At 39.5% G+C, this 21533-nt stretch overlaps 2 protein-coding genes across 6 annotated transcripts in view; one reads left to right on the top strand and one right to left on the bottom strand.

The window, feature by feature from the left end:
* ttll5 (tubulin tyrosine ligase-like family, member 5) overlaps window positions 1-17870 on the bottom strand; it is a 45089-nt gene extending 27219 nt beyond the window's left edge. For all 5 annotated transcript variants that reach the window (XM_034857921.1, XM_034857924.1, XM_034857925.1 and 2 more), the window contains exons 1-15: window positions 17728-17870; window positions 17220-17375; window positions 15255-15361; window positions 15058-15140; window positions 14156-14262; window positions 13738-13868; window positions 13536-13618; window positions 11455-11524; window positions 11262-11346; window positions 10140-10241; window positions 9958-10049; window positions 9628-9735; window positions 3970-4051; window positions 3614-3675; window positions 21-115 (exon numbers count right to left, since the gene is read on the bottom strand). In XM_034857921.1, coding sequence (XP_034713812.1) covers window positions 21-115; window positions 3614-3675; window positions 3970-4051; window positions 9628-9735; window positions 9958-10049; window positions 10140-10241; window positions 11262-11346; window positions 11455-11524; window positions 13536-13618; window positions 13738-13868; window positions 14156-14262; window positions 15058-15140; window positions 15255-15361; window positions 17220-17281 — 1269 coding nt within the window. In that variant the 5' untranslated portion in view covers window positions 17282-17375; window positions 17728-17870. The remainder of the gene's footprint in view (window positions 1-20; window positions 116-3613; window positions 3676-3969; window positions 4052-9627; window positions 9736-9957; window positions 10050-10139; window positions 10242-11261; window positions 11347-11454; window positions 11525-13535; window positions 13619-13737; window positions 13869-14155; window positions 14263-15057; window positions 15141-15254; window positions 15362-17219; window positions 17376-17727) is intronic.
* An 868-nt stretch (window positions 17871-18738) lies between these two features.
* erg28 (ergosterol biosynthesis 28 homolog) lies at window positions 18739-20810 on the top strand. The gene is made up of 5 exons (XM_034858915.1): window positions 18739-18906; window positions 19155-19309; window positions 19922-20012; window positions 20102-20220; window positions 20308-20810. The coding sequence occupies exons 2-5, from the start codon at window positions 19177-19179 to the stop codon at window positions 20394-20396; spliced, it is 432 nt and encodes a 143-aa protein (XP_034714806.1). The 5' UTR covers window positions 18739-18906; window positions 19155-19176; the 3' UTR covers window positions 20397-20810.
* The last annotated feature ends 723 nt before the right edge of the window (window positions 20811-21533 follow it).

Below are 21533 nucleotides of genomic sequence, written 5' to 3'. Positions count from 1 at the left end.
GGGGGGGGGGCATCCAGTACCTGTGTTTTTTGGGTTGCTGGGTGCTTAAGGCTGGAGTCCAGGGTGACTCGGTCACTACGTGGTTGCCTCGAAAGGGGGTCGTGACACACAAAGCCTACGGGGAAACACAGCCATGAAAGGGTATATCATCCTATAATTTCAATTATATCAGGTCTTAAAATAGTTACTCATTCTGATGAACTTTATTTATTGCATCAGATCTTCGATGTTAGTGTAAGAAAACCAAAGTAGCGCCAGGGACATTGAGGCAGTAAAATTACATGTAAATCAACAATATATTGAAATATTGTTCTAATGTAAGGACATTATATCTGCTGTTAGAAAAGGTCATGACATGTTTCTATTTAGTGACACACCACTGTCCCATTATGTGAACCACTGACCTTGCTTAAAGGACTAGTTACAGATTTTGGGAAATACGTTTAGGGGCTTTCAGACAGACATGAGCTCATATCTGTCCATCAAATATAAAGCTTCAGCCAGCAGCTGGTTAGCTTAGCATAAAACTGGAAAAAGGAGGAAACAGCTGGCTCTGTCCAAAGGTAACAAAATCTAAAGTGCACTAATTAACACATAATGTCTTGTTTACTTGGCCCTTAGAATCACTGCGTGTGAAAAACAATTATAACAAAAGGTTTGTGGGAGGTTATGTGTCAGACTATTTTTTGTCTTTGAGCAGTTGCCACGCAAGCAGCAGAGACTATATGAAGTTGCAGCTTGTATCCCTAATTAAATCTGAACTTTGATTTTAGAACAAAAAAGTTAAAGCTAGCCGTTTCCCCTTGTTACCAGCCTTTATGCTAAGCTAAGATAACCAGATGCTGGCTGTAACCTTGTAATGGACAGACATGAGAGTGGTATCGATCTTGCCATCTAACTCTATGCCAGTAAGCAAATACATATATTTCCCAAAATGTCACACTATCCCTTAAGCTTTTGTGTCAGAGAGAAAAAAGATGTTTTCTTATTGTGACACTTTACATCAGATTTAAACAGATCCACACATTTATATTCTAGTGGTAGTTGATAAGGGTGGGGGGAAATGTTTGTAATTCCCATTCACCACTAAGATGTTACCACCCAGTCAATAAGAATCAATCTATGAGCTTCTGTTTATTAATTCCCACACTCCCTCAAAGCTAACCAGTGGTAAAAGTGAAATACTAATGAAATATGTTTATGTTGCAGTCACACTTGAAGTGAATTCATTCTATTGACAGCTTGGAGCCCAAGGCTATTTGTACTGCCTCTTTCAAGTCATCAGGTAAGAATCAGGCCCCTGCCATGCTCTTGCCTAAACACCGCAATTATTACAAACATAAGCGACACAGAGCTGACAGCTTCGCACAGGCGGAAAATAAATGCTAATGGAATGCTGTCATTATTTACAGGTCTGGGATGCAGCCCAAGTGTTATCAGCCAACAGCGACTTAGCTTGTTTGGTACAAAATAGATGTGCTATGTTTTACATGCCACTGCTCATTTTCCCCAGACCCGCAGTAACTTCTCAGTCCAAAGATAACTGGCAATTTATGATTCTACTCTTTCATTTAATGAGCCAGAGGGGAGGGTATCAAGCCACAGCATGGCCTAGGCTAAGACACGTGTGCATGTGTGCATGCACTTACGCGCACACACACACACACACACACACACACACACACACACACACACACACACACACACACACACAATAGCTATTCCTTTTTTAATATCATTAGGCGGAGACCATAGACAGATGGTTCAGGGCCAGTTTAAATGGATGGCTGTTAATCAGTGGGGTTCATGTATCCTGTGAATGGTAAGGATAAAGTAGAGGATTAAGTGCTAAGTTAAATAATCAAGAGATGTGAAAGTTTAGTTATTATTTGTCTTTTTTTTTGCTACATGTGTACTTTTGACTGTCATCTAAAAGGATATAAGCAAGCTCACAGAACTCTGCATGTGGCAAATGTATGAGATTCTTCTTGGTTTAAACTGTAACGCATTACAAAATATTATAAGCGTCCAGGAATCACTGGAAGATGAGATCTTGTATCTCAGTGGGATATTCCAGGCTGAATAAAGGATACATAAGCTCAAATTAAAAGCTCATATTCTGCATGAAAAATCAATAATTAAGAGACTAGGAGACATAATAGAGATCTTATTCCATGCTGTTATACAGTGTAAACAGTGTTTATCTCTGCCTTGGGCCAGGCATTTTGTGTGTCTTCATGCAAATAACTGACATGCCCCATCTAGTTTCTCAAAAGAGCTTGAAGACTACAAAACAGGTAAGGCCTCTGTTGACAATTGTGTTAATGAAGTCTGTGGTTAATTGTCTAAAATAGGAGCTACTTAAATAATAAAGCCATACAGCTATGGCGGTCGGGAAATTAACTAAAAAATTAATTGATGACTGTCTCCACCTGTTTAAAACATACTGGTTACAAGTAAGGCCAACTAGCATCTATGCTTCTGGTGTGAGGTTATTGAAATAAATACAGCATAATTAGAGCATTTTTCATTTTATATTAGCCTCCAAAATCATAATAAATATTCTATATTTGACCTATTATATATGGAGTTGTTGCATATTCAAATCTGAAGTGTGAGTAATGTTCTTACTTAAAAGTCCCATGACATAGTGCTCTTTAGATGCTTTTATACAGACCTTAGTGGTCCCCTTAATACAATATCTGAATTATCTTTCCCAAAATTCAGCCTAAATACAGAATTACAGCAGCTAGAGTCAGTCCCAAAATGCGCTTTCTTTAGGATGTGCCATTTCGGAGTCGGAAGCTTTTGAGGAGGAGCGGGCGTGGGGGCAAGGTGGAGGCTGGGGGTGTGGCCTTGAACAACTGCCACTTTACTTGTTTGAAAGCCACAATGTCTCTCTCTCATGGGTGGGCCAAATTCTCTGGGCGGGTAAAGCAGAGAAAGGGGAGGTAACCTTATGCCCCTTATGACCTCATAAGGAGGAATATTCCAGATCGGCCCATCTGAGCTTACATTTTCTCAAAGGCAGAGCAGGATACCCAGGGATCGGTTTACACCTATCACCATTTCTAGCAACTGGGGGACCATAGGCAGGCTGGGGGAACGCATATTAATGTTAACTAACCTCATAAAGTTGATTGTTCATGCCATGGGACGTTTAAAGCTTAAATATGAACTTTAAGTATCTAAGAACCTACTAATAGTCAGTGTCATTTGTTTTTAAGCTCTGAAGATGACTAACCCTATGTTCCTACAACTATTGACTCCTAAAGGCCAGATATTGATTCTGTATTGATGATGGATTATTTCAAATGTACTGTGTGCATTCTTATTAACACAAATCTGTAACCCTAATATTATAATGTTTTGAATAAACCAAGATTATTCATCCTCTCTTAATCATGTGGTGGTTACTAATATAAATTAAACTGTGTGAATGTGTTGTTGTTGGATATTTAAGGTTTCTACTTTTTATGTTGATAATGGATATAAAAATCTAGATTCAAATATTGAATTGACATGAACTCAATGTGTATATGTGCCATCATTTGTGCAAAACTTTGGAATCAAATGGAAGTTGTATTTAGTCATTGTTTTAGCATGTACTCACCCACAAGCGAAAACATGTCTGCAATCATGCTGGCCTTTACCTTCAGATCCAAAGGGGCATCACTGTAAATAGAAATAATAATTTTTTTTATTTACAAAGAAACAAACTTTTTGTCAGCTTGAGTCAAAAATGATTAACTGTCATAAGAAGATACAGATTTGTTTTGTAGGCGTAAAACTAAACTGACACTTTGGTGGGAGATGCGGTTTGGTGGGAGATGAGGGTATGCTTTATTTTTGGTTGCATACTCTAAGAAAAACCTTTGTTTAAGTTGGTAGTATACAAGAAACATCTTCAGTAAGAAATTCTCCTGAAAAAAACAAATTAAGAATTAAATTATTAAGACAGACACTCACCAGGCCAGAGAGGGAGAAAGGTTCACCTCTAACAACCAGGGTTTGAGGTTGGAGTCAATAAGCACGTCAAACCCATACAGTTCTACAGAGGGAAACACAAAATGAATCAAAGGGTTTTTACTACAGACTGGGAGGCAGAATTAATCACTGAGATCTGCTCACTGAAAATAAAAGTTAAAGGCCATCAAAGTCACAAGAGTTTCATCTTAGTTCCATTATGTGGCATTTGGCAACTTGGCCTATGTCTTTCTGCTACCGATTGCACGCATGTCATATCCCCAATCACTCAAGAGAGAAACATTCAACAAAGCCTGCTACTGAGGGATTGGCTCAATTAAGTTAACTAAGCACATACACATTTAATCCGTCATGGAGTTGCTTACGTAAGACAGTAGATCAAAAACACACTGTGGCTGTGAATATTTTTATACATAGTCAATTTTCTCATGGGAAGATTAAGCAATCCACATATTGTCACTACATATTAACAAGAAGGATGGTGCTCTAGTAAGCATCATAAAGTTAGTATCTTGCATAACTTGGGCAGTAAAATGGGAATTCCAGAAGTACAAAGCTGGAAATGTGACAGTGTGTCCCAAGAGGCAGAAACTTGGTGGATTGGATTGGTGTTTTATGGTTGTGCTGAGGCTCCACGCAGAGCTTTCGCCGTAGCCTACGTAAGTGGCCTGATGTCAATACTTGTGCGCTGGTGTGTGCATCGAGCTGGCATTTGTGTGTGTGTGTGTGTGTGTGTGTGTGTGTGTGTGTGTGTGTGTGTGTGTGGGGGGAGTGGGTGATAGAGCGAGGGAGAAGTGAGAAAGTGACTGCAATTATCTTTGGAGTGAGTACTGATTCCAGAGTCATAGTGAAAGAAACAAAGTGTCTCCACTGTGTTTTCTGACCAATGTGGGAAATAGGCGTAGGGTCCAGCGTAGACGCACAGGTGTCTGCGGGAGTACACCGTTGATTCTACCATAAAATGGCCTTCAGGCTATATATTGTATAAATTTCAAATATATACTATTGTATATAATTCAGTGACATATAAACATTTTAAACAAAGATGTCAGAAAGTTCCCTATGTAAAAATTCCTCCATTCTATCCCAATTTTCCCTCTTGTTCCAGTGACTGACATATGGCTCACTGCGACAGAGTTGGCCTATGTAACCCACGAAAGCCCTCACACTGCTCTGGGGAGTTTTACCCTGTAAGCCAACGACCCGTCGGCCCCAGTAGCAGCGTGCAGGGAAACCACAGTATTTTACAGGGATAGCGCGAAACCCAGCCATAGAGCCAGAGGAAAAATCCTTCTAATGGTACTTCAAAAGAATAGACTGTTTTGAGAATAGGCCAGGGGGGTTGGAGGTTTCAAAGCTGCCATAACCAGCACTGTTTATTTTAGCATCTCAGGTCAGTGCCAGTGTTAAGCATACAAAAGACAGCGTGACAGCGTGCAATGGTTTTATATTGCATATACTTGGTTGAATAATGCCAGGCTGGGGAATTCTAGCTCAACAAGATGAATTAAATGTATTTGTCTTTACATTACTTGTTGTAGTCATCTCCACCCTGGCCATATGTATATATGTGGTGTTTTTAGGAGCCCTGATTTTACACAACAGGATAAGTTAGCTCATCATGAGGAGTACTAAAATGGGGGCATGGAGTTCAAAAGACATGGGAATTTACCAGACAGTGAGGCTCTAACGAAAGATGCTATCGAATTGCATTATAGGAAATTTAAGATCCAGGGTTTTTCCAGACTGCTTCCATTTTGATCGTTCTTTTTAATCTGTCTCTTGTGAGTCCCCCAACTTAATGGAAGTCTCTAAAAGAGTTCTCTTTTAACATTTCCTGAAAACATGTTTTTCTCTACTCATGTTTTCATCATCTGCATTAGATAAAGTTGGAGAAAGTGCACACTGGATTTTGTTCACTAGGATACATTACATGGGTCAGGAGATGAAAATACGGTAGTGTCATGAGGTCCAAATTGGTGCTACTGCAAAAACTGTATTTTCATGACGGAACAAAATTTGACATATAATCCTGCGCCAAGAGCAGCAACAGAAGCTGCCACTGCCATCTTTAACTTGTTTTCAACTTCTGAGGATGGATGGGACCCCCACCACTAAACAGTACTCGCTAAAACAGAGCACTAAGATTTTATTTTCCACTTGCCAGCTTAAACCATTTTAGTCTCTTTTGTATAAAAATGCACACATAAAACATTATGCATTAGTCTTGGGGAACAGAGTACTGGAATAAATAGGTTGCAGTGCCTCACCAGTGGCACCACCACAACAACAGGGGAAAATGGGGAGGTGTTACACCACCTCACCAGCCCCCGACAAGCAGGCTCCATGTGCCGCTCATTTTCCCCCAATTAGGAGCAGACGCCGCTCCTGCCCCAAGAGCTTTCTCACTGCTAGACACGTTTGTTCTATGGCTCGACCGCTGCCGGGGGAGTGCTGTTAAATGCGACCGCAGAGAGGCCACAACAAGCATCACAGACAAGGAGAGGAGAGGCAGCGAACATCCACATCACACCCATTTAAGAGGCTGGGAGAGAAAAAAATGTGACAGAGTAAAGGGATGATTTTTTATTATTGGATGGGCGCTGCTGGAAACTTCACCACAAGAGACAAACGCCCCAAAAAAATAATCTTCCCACCCTGGCATTGCAGTTGGTTGGCCCACAACAACAACAACAGCAGAATAAAGTATTGACTTCATGTATGTTTTCTTCATAGGCGAGAACAATTGGATTACTTTTGCATCATTCTGACATAAATTGTTGCCCCTAAAGTGCTTTTACTGCTGTTGCAAAGAGCACAGCGGAGCCACAAACATGAAAACACTTTGATGACAACAAATTAAAGTAACAGTTGACACTCTATAGCCCTATTATGATAGCAGGACTCATTCCATTAATCATTCCTTAAAAGATATTGAATTATACAGCAGCCACACTGTCATCACAGGCATACCAACAATGTGCTGTGGTGAGCATCTGACAAATGTAATACAGGGAGAGTTGTTCACAGACAGGGGTTCCAACCACACTCAGCACTTAATGAGGGACGTTCAGTGGAACACAGGACCAGTAAGTGGAATGTTTTGTGTGTAATAAAATAGGCCTTTGGTTTGGCTAATCAGATCTTAGTCAAAACATCTCGTAATCAGCATCCCTCAGCAAAAAGCCTGTCCATTAATCACACAGCAGCGGTGAGGAGCTGCATGGGTGGCATTTTCTCCCCACACACACACACACACACACACACACACACACACACACACACACACACACACACACACACACACACACACACACACACACACACAGACACACACCAATGTAGAAACAAAAAATTGGTTGTTTTTATTTCTTACCACATAACAGAGTTTTTTACAGTGTGCACATTTAGATACGGATGTGTAATTTGAGGAACGGGAAAAAATCCTATTTGAAAACAATAAACATGGTATTAAAGCCATTAATAGACATTAAAATGGCAGGGAACAATTTGCAGTAAATTAAAATTATAATGGGTTTTATGATCTTGCATGGCTCCCGTCCAGACAAGCCAGAGGCTGTATAAAAACTCTGAACAATGGCTGCTTTTATCGGCACATTAACAGCCTAAACACGCATGTATTTGCTGCCCTGCATTCTGATGATTTACCTGTCACAATTACAGGCAGCTGCCAAGGCCCAGTTTTGAATGCTGGGCGTAATGTATTTTTGCAGAAGGAGTAGGGCCGTACAAGAATCAGTGCAAGAGAAGGCGAAAGGGGAGTTAATGACAACAGCTGACTGATCCTGATTCCTTGGTGGTTTCGGTGGGTTTTCTTTAGGAGACAAACAAAAGCCCAAAAGTTCTTGACCGGACTCCCTGAAGCTTAGACAGACCTGCGTGTTTGTTAAACTAATGCTTTACACTGGTTCCTGCATGTCTCTGTATTCATATTCTCCTTACATACTCACACACGCAACATGACCACACTGAGAGAAACAGATCAACAGAGAGAGGATGAGGGTGGTCCTCTTGGAACCGTCAGTGTCTGTCTTTGGAAACGTAATCCTTTAAACAGAATATGAATGCTGTAATTGACTTGCTTGGGGCCATTATGAAGACAACACAATTACACTAAATTCAATAGTAAACTGATATGTCTGAAGTAGGGTAATGTGCATGTTCAAAGCAGACCACAACATATTGTGTATCTTAGGAAAAGGTGTAGAACCTAATTGCTTTTGTGCCACGCAATGACATTGCTGTAGTATCTGTGTCTCTATAAGCTTTAGTATAGGATTTCAACATAGTTGGACATAGTTTCATTCATTTTTGCGTTGTTTAATTTTAAATAAAACAGTAAATATGAATTAATAAGTATTCTCTGTTGCTGCCTACAGAGCTCCACAATGTACGACACAAAGATGGTACCACTTTCCCTCTTTATGCAGTATATTTACAACCCTATGCAGAATAAAATAAATATCAGATGTATTGTTTATGCTGAAGCAGAGCTCTGGTTATATATGCCAAGGAATGTATATGCAAGTATGGTGCAATGCAGTAGGTAACATTTACATGTTATCACTGAACATTCCATGAAGCATTTTTGCAATTGGAACACGTGGATGTGCATAGAGAAATATTCCAGGCTTACCTCAATGAGTGAATGATTGACAATAACTGAAACTTGTTTTTCCATCACCGCAAAGATATGTGTCATCTGGTTGTTTGTTCATGTCTATCACATGTGTATGAGAGCCAGGTTGAGGCTCACTAAGCCACATTTCAATGTAAATACCTGCATGGTCAACACCCTGGGCTAATGTGGGTTTTTAACCTAGCAGTTGTGCTCAGGGTGCAGATAGCATCTTTATGCAGGCGACTGGTGTGAGTCCATGCTGCTTGCGCCATACAGCCCAAACAACCACCAATCAGAGGGGCTATTATGTCTACAGAAGCCTGTCACAACTGCAAAGCCCTTTATTTGTCTAACATCTGAAAGGTGAAGGAGAGTGTGAGCAGAGGAGGGAGAATCATAAACAAACGGAAACACCAAGAGAAGAGGAAAAAGAGACAGTGGTGCTGAGGGAGGCTTGGCCAATGTGCTCGCTTTTAAACCCCTTAAATCTCAGAGAGACTGCCAGACAGAGAGAGCGAGCGCAGAAAATTAGTGCCAACACTAACATGGGTAATGGTTCCAAAATGGGGTTCACACGAGCCTGCTTCTAGACAGGAGCAGCCAAGATAACAGTCAGCCTAAATCAGGCAGACCTGAATGGCAACAGTGAGGAGGAAGCAAATTCCTGCTTCAGTCCCTCCGCAACCCTGCACCAACGGGCAGGAAGGCTCCACACTGAAGAATGACTGTCTATGATTGTCTACTTCAGCTCGGCTCAGTGGAGAAAGAGCATAGAGGAACTGCTGGACAATGAATATGAAACTGAAAGGAAATGTGAGGAGTGGGGTAGTGTGCATGACTAAGTATGTGTGCGTGTGTCAAAAAAGGGAATTTGATCTAAAAGGATATTCTTCTGAAGCTGCATCAGTGCAAGTGCAATCGTGTTAAACTTTGGTGGACTAGATTGCTTTACTTACTGTATGGTCAAAAACATCTTAAGAAGAATATAAAATAATTACCAAAGCAGTTTGTCTTGTGGGGAACAAACATTTTGCAGGCGGTGCCTATCTGAGGTTCAGCACTCAGTACAGCTTTGATGATGAGGTCCTCCACCTGTCTCATCAGCACTGCAATATACAAAATGAAGAGATGATTTTTCTGTTACTCTCAAGAAGTCTTTTGTTTTGGTTAATTGATTTACACTTTTTGTTGCAAACAATTGAGCAGGGGTTCAGAAATGCAACTGTAAACTGGGTAAATTTTACTCCATTATCTTTGCATGGGCATTAAAACAAAAAGGAAATGATTAAACACATGAAAACAGGAAAGAAAATGAAGATTTGACTCACATGTGGTGTCTTTCCCCTCCTGCTTTAAATACCTCAACACCGCACTCATACTCCATTTGTTCCCATAATCCTCAACTTCAGGGTCATCGCAACTGAAAAGCAAGAAATGTGCTTGTGTTCTAATAAATGGATGAGTCAATCAAGCTTCCAATAACGGCGCCACATTCATTGATGAAAGGTACCTGACATAATCGCTGCTCTTTTTGTTCACGCTGTAGTTAGTCAGATGCATGAACGTGTTCTTAATGTTCTTTGAAGTCCGGTCATACTTGACTGTGGCAAATCTGCGAACACAAAAAAACAATTTCACTACATGCAGTATCTGTATTTGCCATAACAACCACATTCATAAGGCTGACACTAGACTGAATGATGGGGGGGGAGCACTTTGGAGAGAGATTAGCTCCTGGCAGTGTTTGAGAGGAGTGGATGCCACATGTGTGCAATAATGAGAATTCCTGGCACGCACCGTGTACCTGAATACCAACACAACTCTGTAGGAATGTCAAGAGATAAAAGTGGGATTCAGAATTTGGCCGTGATTTATTGCCCACAGTTGATAATCAAGCCAGCAAACACAAGGGCGGTGGCACTTGTATTCAGCACGTACCTCTATCAGACTGAAGCAAAGAGCCAGACGTTCCATAAATCATCTACCCTCTGCTAACCTACCTGTGCCTGACAATGGCCTCTTCTTAGGTCATAAGTTATTGTTTTTCGAAAACAACAAACATCCAATAAATATAGCGCAATAATACAAAGACATCACAAGATATGATCTTCAAACAGTGACACAATCAGCAACATTTGATGAGCACATCCTACAACTGGAACAATGGAGCGCTTTGTTTGGGAATCACCACCACAGCGCACACTATACAGCAGTTGGTCTGAAAAGTTAAGGCTGCCCTCTTCTGGGCACTGACTGAGTACCAATGAGACTAAATTGCATGAACCAGGCAGTGTCTATACTGCCATTTACTATATTTAAACTGTTGAATGATTTTCTCAATACTGAATTGACTGTATTAAAACTCTTCACATTCAAGGCTTTTATATGTTAGGTATATTTTATTTTGGCAAACCAAGAAAACAAACAGAAACCGTTATGGAGGCAACAGCTGCAAAAGCAAAAGTGCATGATCTATTGAGTGCTAGTTTGTAATGTATTTGTTGCTAAATGTAAATTGTGCTGTAGTATTTTTGTTTGCCCCCACGAAGCTCAGCAATCACTGCTGTGTCAGGTATTCATTAACCCAATAATGTCCCAAACAAACAACAACAAAAACCCACAGATGGCTCACCTAGCCAGGCCCTCCTCATACACATAGATGAGAAGTGGGTCGTATGATGTCACCAACACGTACAACCGCACATCAAACTTGAACTCTGTGAACAAAACAAAAACTAGAGTCAGTCACACGGATTAATCAGAATGCCAAAACAATCCTTGCAGATTAAGATGCGTCTGTTGCAAGTAAATGGTGAAGAACATACCATCTATCAGTAGTGGGTTATTAATATAGCGAGACACCAAGATGTTCTCATCCATTGAAATCTGATTTGGCTGCAGATGACACACACAAAAACACATAAAGACAATTTAATTAACACAACGAGGAAGATAAAGGCAGTAAATCCTCACCTTGACATGTCAATAAGTGTCAATTGAGCAGGTAACACAGCAACTTATACTGTAGAATATTTACTAAAGTGATGAAGTTAGATGGCTTTTTTAACTGAAGTGCAACCTCGTCTAACAAACTGAGTCAACATCTCTCAATAGTAAAGTATGAATAGCATTTCCATGTAAGGTTTTTATGTTTCACAGTGCTATAAAGTGTATATTCATTCACATACAACAGCATTGAACACTAAATTCCAAATAGATGATGGGACACTGCTGTTAACCATTAACATCAAAGAATTGTCAAGGAAAGTTGGAGATTGCAATGACACTGGCCCTAGCGGGTCAACATTCAATAACAGCCTATAAAAACACAATCTGGTGGTGGGAGATGGGTCATTTATGAGGTTGAAATGTGTTGCAGGTGGCGAAGTTGAAAAGAGATGGGATGGAGGGGGAAGGCGGGGTAACCTCAGTGCTGGCTACAGTTCAGAGAAAACCTGAACCAAAAAAATGAACGTATTTCTTTCTTCTGTCCAAATATCGCTCTGACATTCTTTCCACTGTTTCATAAAAATGCCTGAGAAGAAGAAGGATCGTGCATATGTTTTCCAAGAATGAGAACCTCGTTGAGCTTCTCCAAAAGCCGGGGCCTTGGAAGAGTGTGATTTACTCCACAAAGCTTATTAATGTCTGAAACACTGGCTAATACTTATTTCAAAGAAAGCTGTATCTGCACATCCCTCCACACAAAAAAAAAACATCTGGCCAATGAACGCAGTTCACACACAGTATTGTTTAAGTCACTATGCTTATACTTAACTCCCACTGAGTTTGTCATAAATGTCAAATTTTCACACACAATATTTGGTTAGCTTAGCTTAGAGATTAGTTGATTCCCTCTGTTTCCAGTGTATGCTAACCTAAGCCAACCGCCTGCTGGCTGTAGCTTCAAAGTCATCCTACAGACATGTGAGTGGTATCAATCTATCCACCTTACTCTCAGCAAGAAACCAAATAAGTGCACTTCTCAAGATGTCAAACTATTCCTTTAACACACTGCTTTTCTCGTACAGATCTCACATTCAAACAAGTGGTAGAACATAAACCTCTGCTAATGCACCATCGACGTCTAAGTTTGTTTTCAATTTCTGTCCCATGTGCATGTGAGAGAATGTGTTGTTCCAGTCCCCCACATTCAAGTGCTATTTCACACACTGTTTTAAACAAAAAGCATAGAAAAAAAACACACATTTTTATGCGATTTCCTTATTCCCTATCCAAACGACACATGTCGGCCAATTCACTCCAACCTCAAACACAGGTTTATTTTGGGTCATTGCTTTAGTCTGAGAGGGGTTATAGAGCAGTGGTTCCCAACCTGACCGCAAGATTTAGGGGATAAGAAAGAAAAGAAAAATACATATTTCTGTTACACAAAACTAAGTACGACCTTGAGGGTTGATTCTTGTCACTGGATATGGACACATTTCACGAGAAAAAAAGTCAACAATTTGAGAAAATAATGAGGAATAAAATAAACAACATTTATTTTGACTAGAATATCACAAGGTCCACTTACTTGTTTGTATTTTTTTTTGCGGGGCTTTCAGCTCCGGAAACACTTTATAAAATCTCTGATTGTTTTACATAAACTGAATATCTTGGAGTTTTTAAACTGATGGTCGCATGCACAAAAACCAAATCATCATGGACTCTTGAACGTGATGATGAGAACATTTTTATTTTTTACTATTTTTTTAATAAACCAAACAACAAATCAATTACTTGAGAAAATAAGGGGCAGATTAACTGTTTGCGGTCCTACTTTTACCTCTTGCGGTCTCTAAAGGTCTAAAAATCCAAAAATTCGAGAAGAAGAAAAATACCCTTTTTTTACAGAGTCACAAGCCAAAAAGATTGTAGATTTTTGAATAACAATATCACTCACATTGCTGACCAAGTAGATGCCTCTACCTCTGGAAGATGCTACTGGTTTAATAATCCAGGGGCCCTTGTCCTTGGCAAAACAATCTGAGATTGAAGCAGGAGAGACAAGAAGAAGATGTATAATGTACTGTGTATGTTTAGAACGGGCAATGCTTGTAAACATATGATAAAGACAGGTCGGGATCAGGTGAGTGGTGTCTTACTGCAGAACTCCTGGTACTCAGAGGGAAGCACAAAGGTCTGAGGAACAATATGGAAGTTTTTGAAGCCATGAGTCTGCTGCATTCGCTGGATGTTTTTATACAGACGGTCTTTGCGCGTCAATTCATATGACCTGAAATTGAGCAGAGCCTCCACTTTAAAATGCTACAGCACTCCAGTCCACAGTTCCAAAACTGACAGAACAGAAATATACACATACATAACAGCAATAAATCGCCCTCTGCCTGACAGTGTGATTCATTTCATGTTTCAGAGTGGCATGGGTCCAAACTAAATGCTTTGCAGTTGAAGCCAACAAACACATCGCTTGAACTGACGGGCTTAGAATGGCTCAGTGGTGATATTTATAACATAGAAAACAGTGGCAACACACTCATACATTTCAACAGTCTGTCATACCTGGGAAAGTGGTTGACCTTCTGGAAGTCTTGAAGGCTGCGTAGTATGTAAGGCTTGAGGTGAGATCCTGTCCACATGAGGTTGAAGTCATTGCTGTTTGGGTGAACCTAAAAAAACAGACAAAATGATTGACTTCACTTGACAAGATGGATCAAAACATTTAGATTCAGTACACACAGAGTAAATGACGTTTGCAAAGGGATTAATAAAAAAGCATAAAACAAAGCCATTGCTGTTCATATGCTCTGTAGAGTTTCCAGTCACCGACAGCAGTATTATATTCTGATGTCCATCACATATGACAGCTCAATGGAATTGAATCTAAGAAGCAGATCTGACACTCCAGCAATAACCTGAAGAAACATAGCGAGCTCTATAGAAATTATCACATAAGAACTCACAGATTTTCATCCCCCTGATGTTATTTTATATGTTTAGTTTAGTTTTATTCCAACAATTTGTTAGGAGGCAGAATTCACATGGCCGTTCGGTATCTACTGGGAGACAGATAGTTCAATAAAGGCTTATTAAAGTTGGGCTCTATTGTGGCTGTGGTAGACACTCGTCTGCCTTTGATGATGGGTTAGCGGGAGTCAAGAAGCATTGAAATGAAATAAAAAGGGAATTAATTGTAACTTCTAGCAAAAAGCCCTAATAGAGATTGTGTGCCCTTGTGAAACAGGATTAATGCTCTTGAGGTCAATTTTTTTTTTTTTTTCCTTTGGTGCATTCCAGGAATTTGACATCGGCACTATTAGTCAAATGAGATAAAAACAGCCCTACTATCCGTTTTCGTACACAGAAGAGATGTACATAATGTATGCAGCTGAAAAACAATGCTGTTTTGCAAGATTTAGACACATCTTTTCAAATGTGCATGATTTAGTGAAAAAAAAAATGACCTCATGGAATCCATGATTGGCCAGTATTCCCCGTACCAGGCGGCTCTCAGTGCGCACAATCTTGAAGGCCATGTTATATCGCTCTATGGACACAAAAATATTGTTAGTATGCAACTTACCGAGGGCTAAGCATTTTGAGCATATTGACACTCTTTTTTTCTCAGAGTCATTTTGTAGCTTCAACAAATGTGGTGTACCTCCAGTAGAGCAGATATTCCCATCTTTTGAAACTGCAGCTTCAGGGAAAAACAGGAGAACTGGGATGGACTTGCTGAGGCCACTCCAGGCAATGCAGGGATTGTCTCTAGTCGACAAACAATGAGGGGATACACACTCACAGTGGCATATTTTTAACAGTCTGGGACCCACAGAAAATCTAATAATCTGAAGAAATAAATATTTGACTTCCCGCTACAATCCTATACAGATGCACTGTGGCGTTCATTCCCGGATGATGGGAACTAACCTATATGGACAGTTTACTTAATGCTGAGGGAATGTTTCCCGACATGGCAGACAGAAAAACAACCACACTCCTTTTCAGGAGGTGCTGGGCAATAACAAACCCATGTACGTTACTAACAAACACCCTTGTAAAACTGCAGATTATCTGATAGTGCCAGACACAGCCCGCTTATCAGGGGCTAAAAATAAGATAAGGTAGCATGATGATGGAGTACAACTCAATCAGGCATGGCCGGTCTTGATAAGGAAGAGAGGCATGTAAACAATTGCTGCCCTGAGCTTAAGTATGAAGGCATGTCAAACTATGTAGTAGATATCTTTTACACTGTGGTGTATTTGTTGCACGCCCATAAACAAGGTGTTTTGATCATATATAAGCCTGTCGTTTATTTTATACATGAACCACCATTGAGACTATTGAGATCCTACACACAAGATGTGAAGGTCCAAGACAGAAAGCCATATTGTAACAAACTCAGTAAAATTTCAGTAAAGTATGACCATTAAGGGTTGCAAATATTTGATTAAATATGCAAATATGCAAGCACTTCCATGTGTATGCCTCCTGTGTAGGTCTGTAATGCTATACTTTGTTGTCCTTTGCATGCCGTCATAAACTGCAGATACTCATTTTAAGCGGTTTTACTATAGTAGTGTGTGAGTAAAAATGCAGCCCCATCAGTAGAAGGAGCACTGGTCACCAGGAGGATGATACTAAGCAATCCAAACCAGGAGGAGATGGAAATTAGCCTAAAAGCAGACAGAAGGGCTCTCGGTACGCTATGACTAAGTATAGCTTAAGAGGGAATTAGTTGACTGAGACAAGATAACATATAGACCAACTGTTATAGCTACAATCTACAGTTACTCTTCTCTCTCATTCAGTTACATTTTCATCAATTATGCAAAATGAAAGCTTCCTGAAGGCTTTTTTTTTGTCTAAATGTATCTTGGCATAAATGATTAAACAGGGCTCCTTCGGTCATTCTGCATACATTACATCACACAATCAATACACCATGGCAAATCGCAAAGACAAAGACTTTGGAACAGCCAGTAAAAAAGTGAATACGGTGTCACATTAATACTATATTTAAAGAGGAATCTTCAGGTGAGGTATTACAGGCGGATCAGTAGGCTAAGAACCTAACTGACACTATAGGTGACCTGCGTAATTTAGACAGCCATGTCCACAAGCTGCAGTGAACAAAATCCTACTGACTGCTATAAAAGCAATGCAAGCATTTCAATGGATAAGTCTGTTTTCAAAGGGAAATCCCACAAAAGTGTATGTGATAAGAAATGAAACAGCATAGGTAGGTATAATGTAACACAAGAATGAACATTCTGGTTTAGTATGTCATCAGCGTGTGTTCTAATGAAGAAGTTTGCACAGACCTGATCAACACCAAGGTGGCTGGATATGACAACACCCCCTTAAAAGGTTTATTGGGGGAGTTTTTCCAAATCTCATTTAAAAGTAATATCTAATAACACTCTGTCTACTGTAGAATCATATAACAGTTAGGACCTGTGGTGTACAGCAGTAAGCATAAGAAAAGATTTGTCAGTTTAAAAAAGGAATCAAAAGCCTCATCCTCTACTTACAAATAAGGACCCATTTCTGAGCTAATTTTCTTTTTCTGTTGGCATGTTTATTTTGCCTGTGGTCGAGTCACACACAGTCTAACACTTACTCTTGCTCGTCTTCTGAAGAGGACTCAGAGTCCTCCTTGCTATCACGGATCACAGCAGGCATCTTCACAGTATAAGGGGACGAGCTGCCCGGTGAAATCTTCCTGGGATCAAGTGTCTGGGTTTTACCATGGCACCTAAAACGCTACCTCCTCCAACTGCAAAACACATCAGCCATTGAATAGCTCAACGTCGGTCCATTCATGCCAAATTATATATTAATAGCCATGTTACAAAGACTCGCTAACAAAGACTAATGCTTTCCAAAAACAACTTAGCACACGTCAGTGGTGGTGAAATTATCTTTCTATTAACGTTACAGTTAGCGTAAAAGAATAACATTAACGTTACGTTAACACGAAACCCAGACAGACAGTCAAACAAGAGTTAGGTAACGTTAAATAAGACGTAATGTTACTTGAGGTGTGGGAAGCTAGCTAGCTAACCGGGTGACGTTAGATAAGGTAGGTAGATGCTATGCCATAAAAGTACACATCAATGTAAACTTGCCTTTATCTCTGCGAGCGTGCTAACTGCTAGCTAGCTAGCTGTTATCGCCATAGACAGGGCCAGTTGATCTTAGCGGTTAATGTTCCTGGTAACTACAACAACTGACTGAGTAGCAACAGAGCAAGGAGCATGCGCAGTCGCGACAATTCTTTTTTTCCACCAGACCAAACTTTGCACTGCATCCATCCAGTGGTGGGACCATAGATATAGAACATATTCTATGTCTTATCTTAATCTATATCTATATTCTATAACTAAAATGTTCTATATCTATGGGTGGAAATACACTGTAACCTTCTAAAAAGATTCATAGAATTCAGTAGGGGGACTCTAATGTCTATGCGCGGAACGTGCGGCATGCTGTCAATCGAAAAGAGCGCACATTGTTTTTTATGAAGGTAAATATGTTTCACAAAGTGAGAGCTTGTAGAATACGATTTAATGTGAGAACTTGCAGAACAGAGCTCTCACCTTGCACCATATTTACCTTCATATAGTTCCTTAGAACAAGAACATGCACAAAAAAGAAATGTTTGTATTGATTCACAAATTATTAGCAGGTATATTATCAAGTTTAAAAATATGAAATTAAATATTTAAACTATTGTTATAACTTTGTTAATTAACGTCGTTCATGACTCTTGGAATTTTATTTCTTTTCTTTTCTCTTATTTTATTTTCTTCTTTATGGTGATTTGTTACGTATAAGCTATAGGTTTTGTTTGTATGCTCAATTGAGAAAAAGCTCTATTTTTGAAGTGACTTTATAAAAATGCCTTGTTTGTTTGTATATCTGTATTCTGAATTTTTTTTAAAAATACATTGTTTTTCCTGTACTCATACAGATTTAACGAAGACGCAAGTCCCAACAGAGCATCCTCCCGTTCTCCATCTGGTCTTTGAATGACGCAGCCTAGCCTAATAGTCTACGGGTGACCGGGTTCTTGGTTTCTATTGGTTGGTAGAGAAAGTAGGCGGAACCCGAATGCTCGTATGGGCCAATCATTTGAATGGTACGATTGGATGGAGCCATTTCTTAAAATCTGTTATTGGTCAACCCCACAGTCCAAGATTGAAAGTCGGTTGGCTTGACTACACCTAATTGTTTAATATCCAGTTCTCTCTTGTTTCGTCGCACTCAGGAACGTGTTAACATGGTAGTTTTATAGAGGCCACCAGGTAAATATAAGCACAATTCATAAATGTTTTAACCCGGTACAGTAACGTCAGCCTGCTATGTCACGTTTGTTACTGCTGAATATCTCTTGCTAGCTGATATGTGGTCTTCCTGTGTTGTGTAGGTTAACATGGAGCAGACATCTGTTGTTCTGATTGTAACATGACCAGCCAGCTGCACTTTCATTAGCCTTTAGTTTGAAGCTGTTTATCCTGCACAGATAAACAACACTAACTTATCTTTCGGACAGGTGCGTCTCCCAGACAGAAGACATGAGTCGCTTTCTGAACGTCCTGCGCAGCTGGTTGGTGATGGTGTCCGTCATCGCGATTGGAAACACCGTGCAGAGTTTCAAAGACCACAGTTTTTTGTCAGAGAAGCTGTACACAGGCACACCAGAGTTTGGTGAGTAAACCAGGTTTGATTGACAAAACCTAATGGGCATTACAGATGGGACAACATTAAATGTCACATAATCATATTTTTCACTCAACTGAGCATGATTTTGGAGTTGTCAGGTTCAGGATCTGGTGATATGATTTCTTAGAAAATATATACGTTTATACAATAGCATTGAATAAAAAAAGGTATCTGAAATTTGTATCCGCTACTTAGACACCATTTGTATATGACTTATTTATGTAAACAATGAACAACAATATTCAATTTTAGAGTCACACCTACTGGATTTAAGAGACTAATATACATTTTTCTGGTGGACAATGTAAAGGTGACAGTTTCTAAATGACCCCAAACATAACATCTTTGCCATGTTAGTACTGCAATTTCTTATTATCAGCCGACATATATAGATGCTACATATACTGATAGCAATATAGTAGGCTATTTGTATTAAGCTAATATTAGCCAAGCCGATTTATCAATCTGGCTTGAATAAAAAATGTGTAAATTAAATAAGTTTAGGTAGACTTTTACACACGACTATATCGTAATATAATTTTTTCTCCATTTTTTTAAACTCCTACATTCCCGATTTTCTTCTTCTCATTTCCTTAGTGAATGGTCTCCAAGCTCGAACATTTGGCATTTGGACGCTGCTGTCGTCTATCATTCGCTGTTCCTGTGCCATTGACATCCAGAACAGAACGTAAGACAGCTTCTCACTTCCTGCACCTTGTTTCTGTTGGCAGTCTTCATACTGTATGTTCTTACTGTGTATCATACCGACTCCTGCAGGCTGTATCACATCACCCTGTGGACATTTGTGCTGGCTTTGGGTCACTTCTTGTCTGAAGCCTTCATCTACAAAACTGCTCCCCTGACTATCGGTGTCATGGCACCTCTCATTGTGGCAAGTAAGTATGGACTGTGCTGTGGAGTGATGGGAAATATCTTATTTTACATTATCCCTTATTTGATTACATTTTGACATGTCTTCCTAGCTTTCTCCATCATAGGAATGCTGATTGGATTCCAGTGTATCCCAGAGCCACAAGAGGAAGTTGCAGCACGACAGAAGAAGCGTAACTGAATCCTGGCAGTTTAATTTTCCTCCCACATCCACAATGACAACCAAAACCCAGTGGGCTGGTGCTAGTGTGCTGCTTCTGGTTGTACATTACTTTTGTACTGTAACACTGTCTATAGACTATATATATATCTCTATGTGGGCTGTATTTAATGTTTATTAAATTAACAGTTCACAGTGCAATCAAAAATGGTTTGACGTGATGATCTACCAAAGAACTCAGATGACTTTGGATCATCTGACTCAATGCTATGCTCCTCATCGCTAAGTCTCATAAACACGAAAATCATCAATTGTTCTCAATGTTTGTTCTGTCTTATGTAATGTTTCTACACCTAATTATTGTCATAATAAACTTTTAGATAATGAAATGATTAGATTTGGGATGACATATATTTATTAACTACATGTGAAAAAAAAGTTCTGAGACATCTTGTTTCCAATGGTGTAATTGTGTTTTTTGACAAACACTTAATATTTATTCTGCACTGTAAAATGTACTCAATTACCACTGAAAGAATAACTCAACTGTAAGAAGAACATTAACTATAAAACCATAAACTCACGAGACAGCTTGCCAAAACATATCAAGTAAAACATGTTAAATAACAAACTGTACAAATGCTGATTACATAGCATGAACTTCATTTTTCAGTAACAATTTTACAATCTAAGTAGTATTACACAACAAAAATAACATTTTCTTGTGCATAATGACAACTGCACTAGATCAACTTGCCTTCCATCATGTTTTGTGATATGCTGTCATTCATGTTCCAGTGGCTCTCACCTGTTCATCCAGTTTATGTATTACCAAGTTTACAGTAAAACAAGGACAAAACTGATGCACAGCATCAATCCTATTTATAATCAGCAGGTTGCAGAAGTAATACTTCCATGTGATCCTGAATGGCAGGCATAGAGGAGCCTTGTTGATCTGACTGCCACGACAGGAAAACACAGCACAGTGTTTAGTCTGCATTAAACACTAACACTCAATAGAATGCTTCAGCAATGTAAAGAATCAGTTCACTTACACACAATATTGCTCCAATATGAGGAACCAAAGTTTAAATATTGCTCATTAGATGCATAGGATACTACATGATCACTAATTAGAGGGGGACTGTTAAAGCCAAC

The sequence above is a fragment of the Etheostoma cragini genome, chromosome 20 (assembly GCF_013103735.1).
Source record: "Etheostoma cragini isolate CJK2018 chromosome 20, CSU_Ecrag_1.0, whole genome shotgun sequence".
Lineage (NCBI taxonomy): Eukaryota > Metazoa > Chordata > Actinopteri > Perciformes > Percidae > Etheostoma > Etheostoma cragini.
Note: the sequence above shows the minus strand (reverse complement) of the source record. Positions and strands in the feature narration are given on the sequence as shown.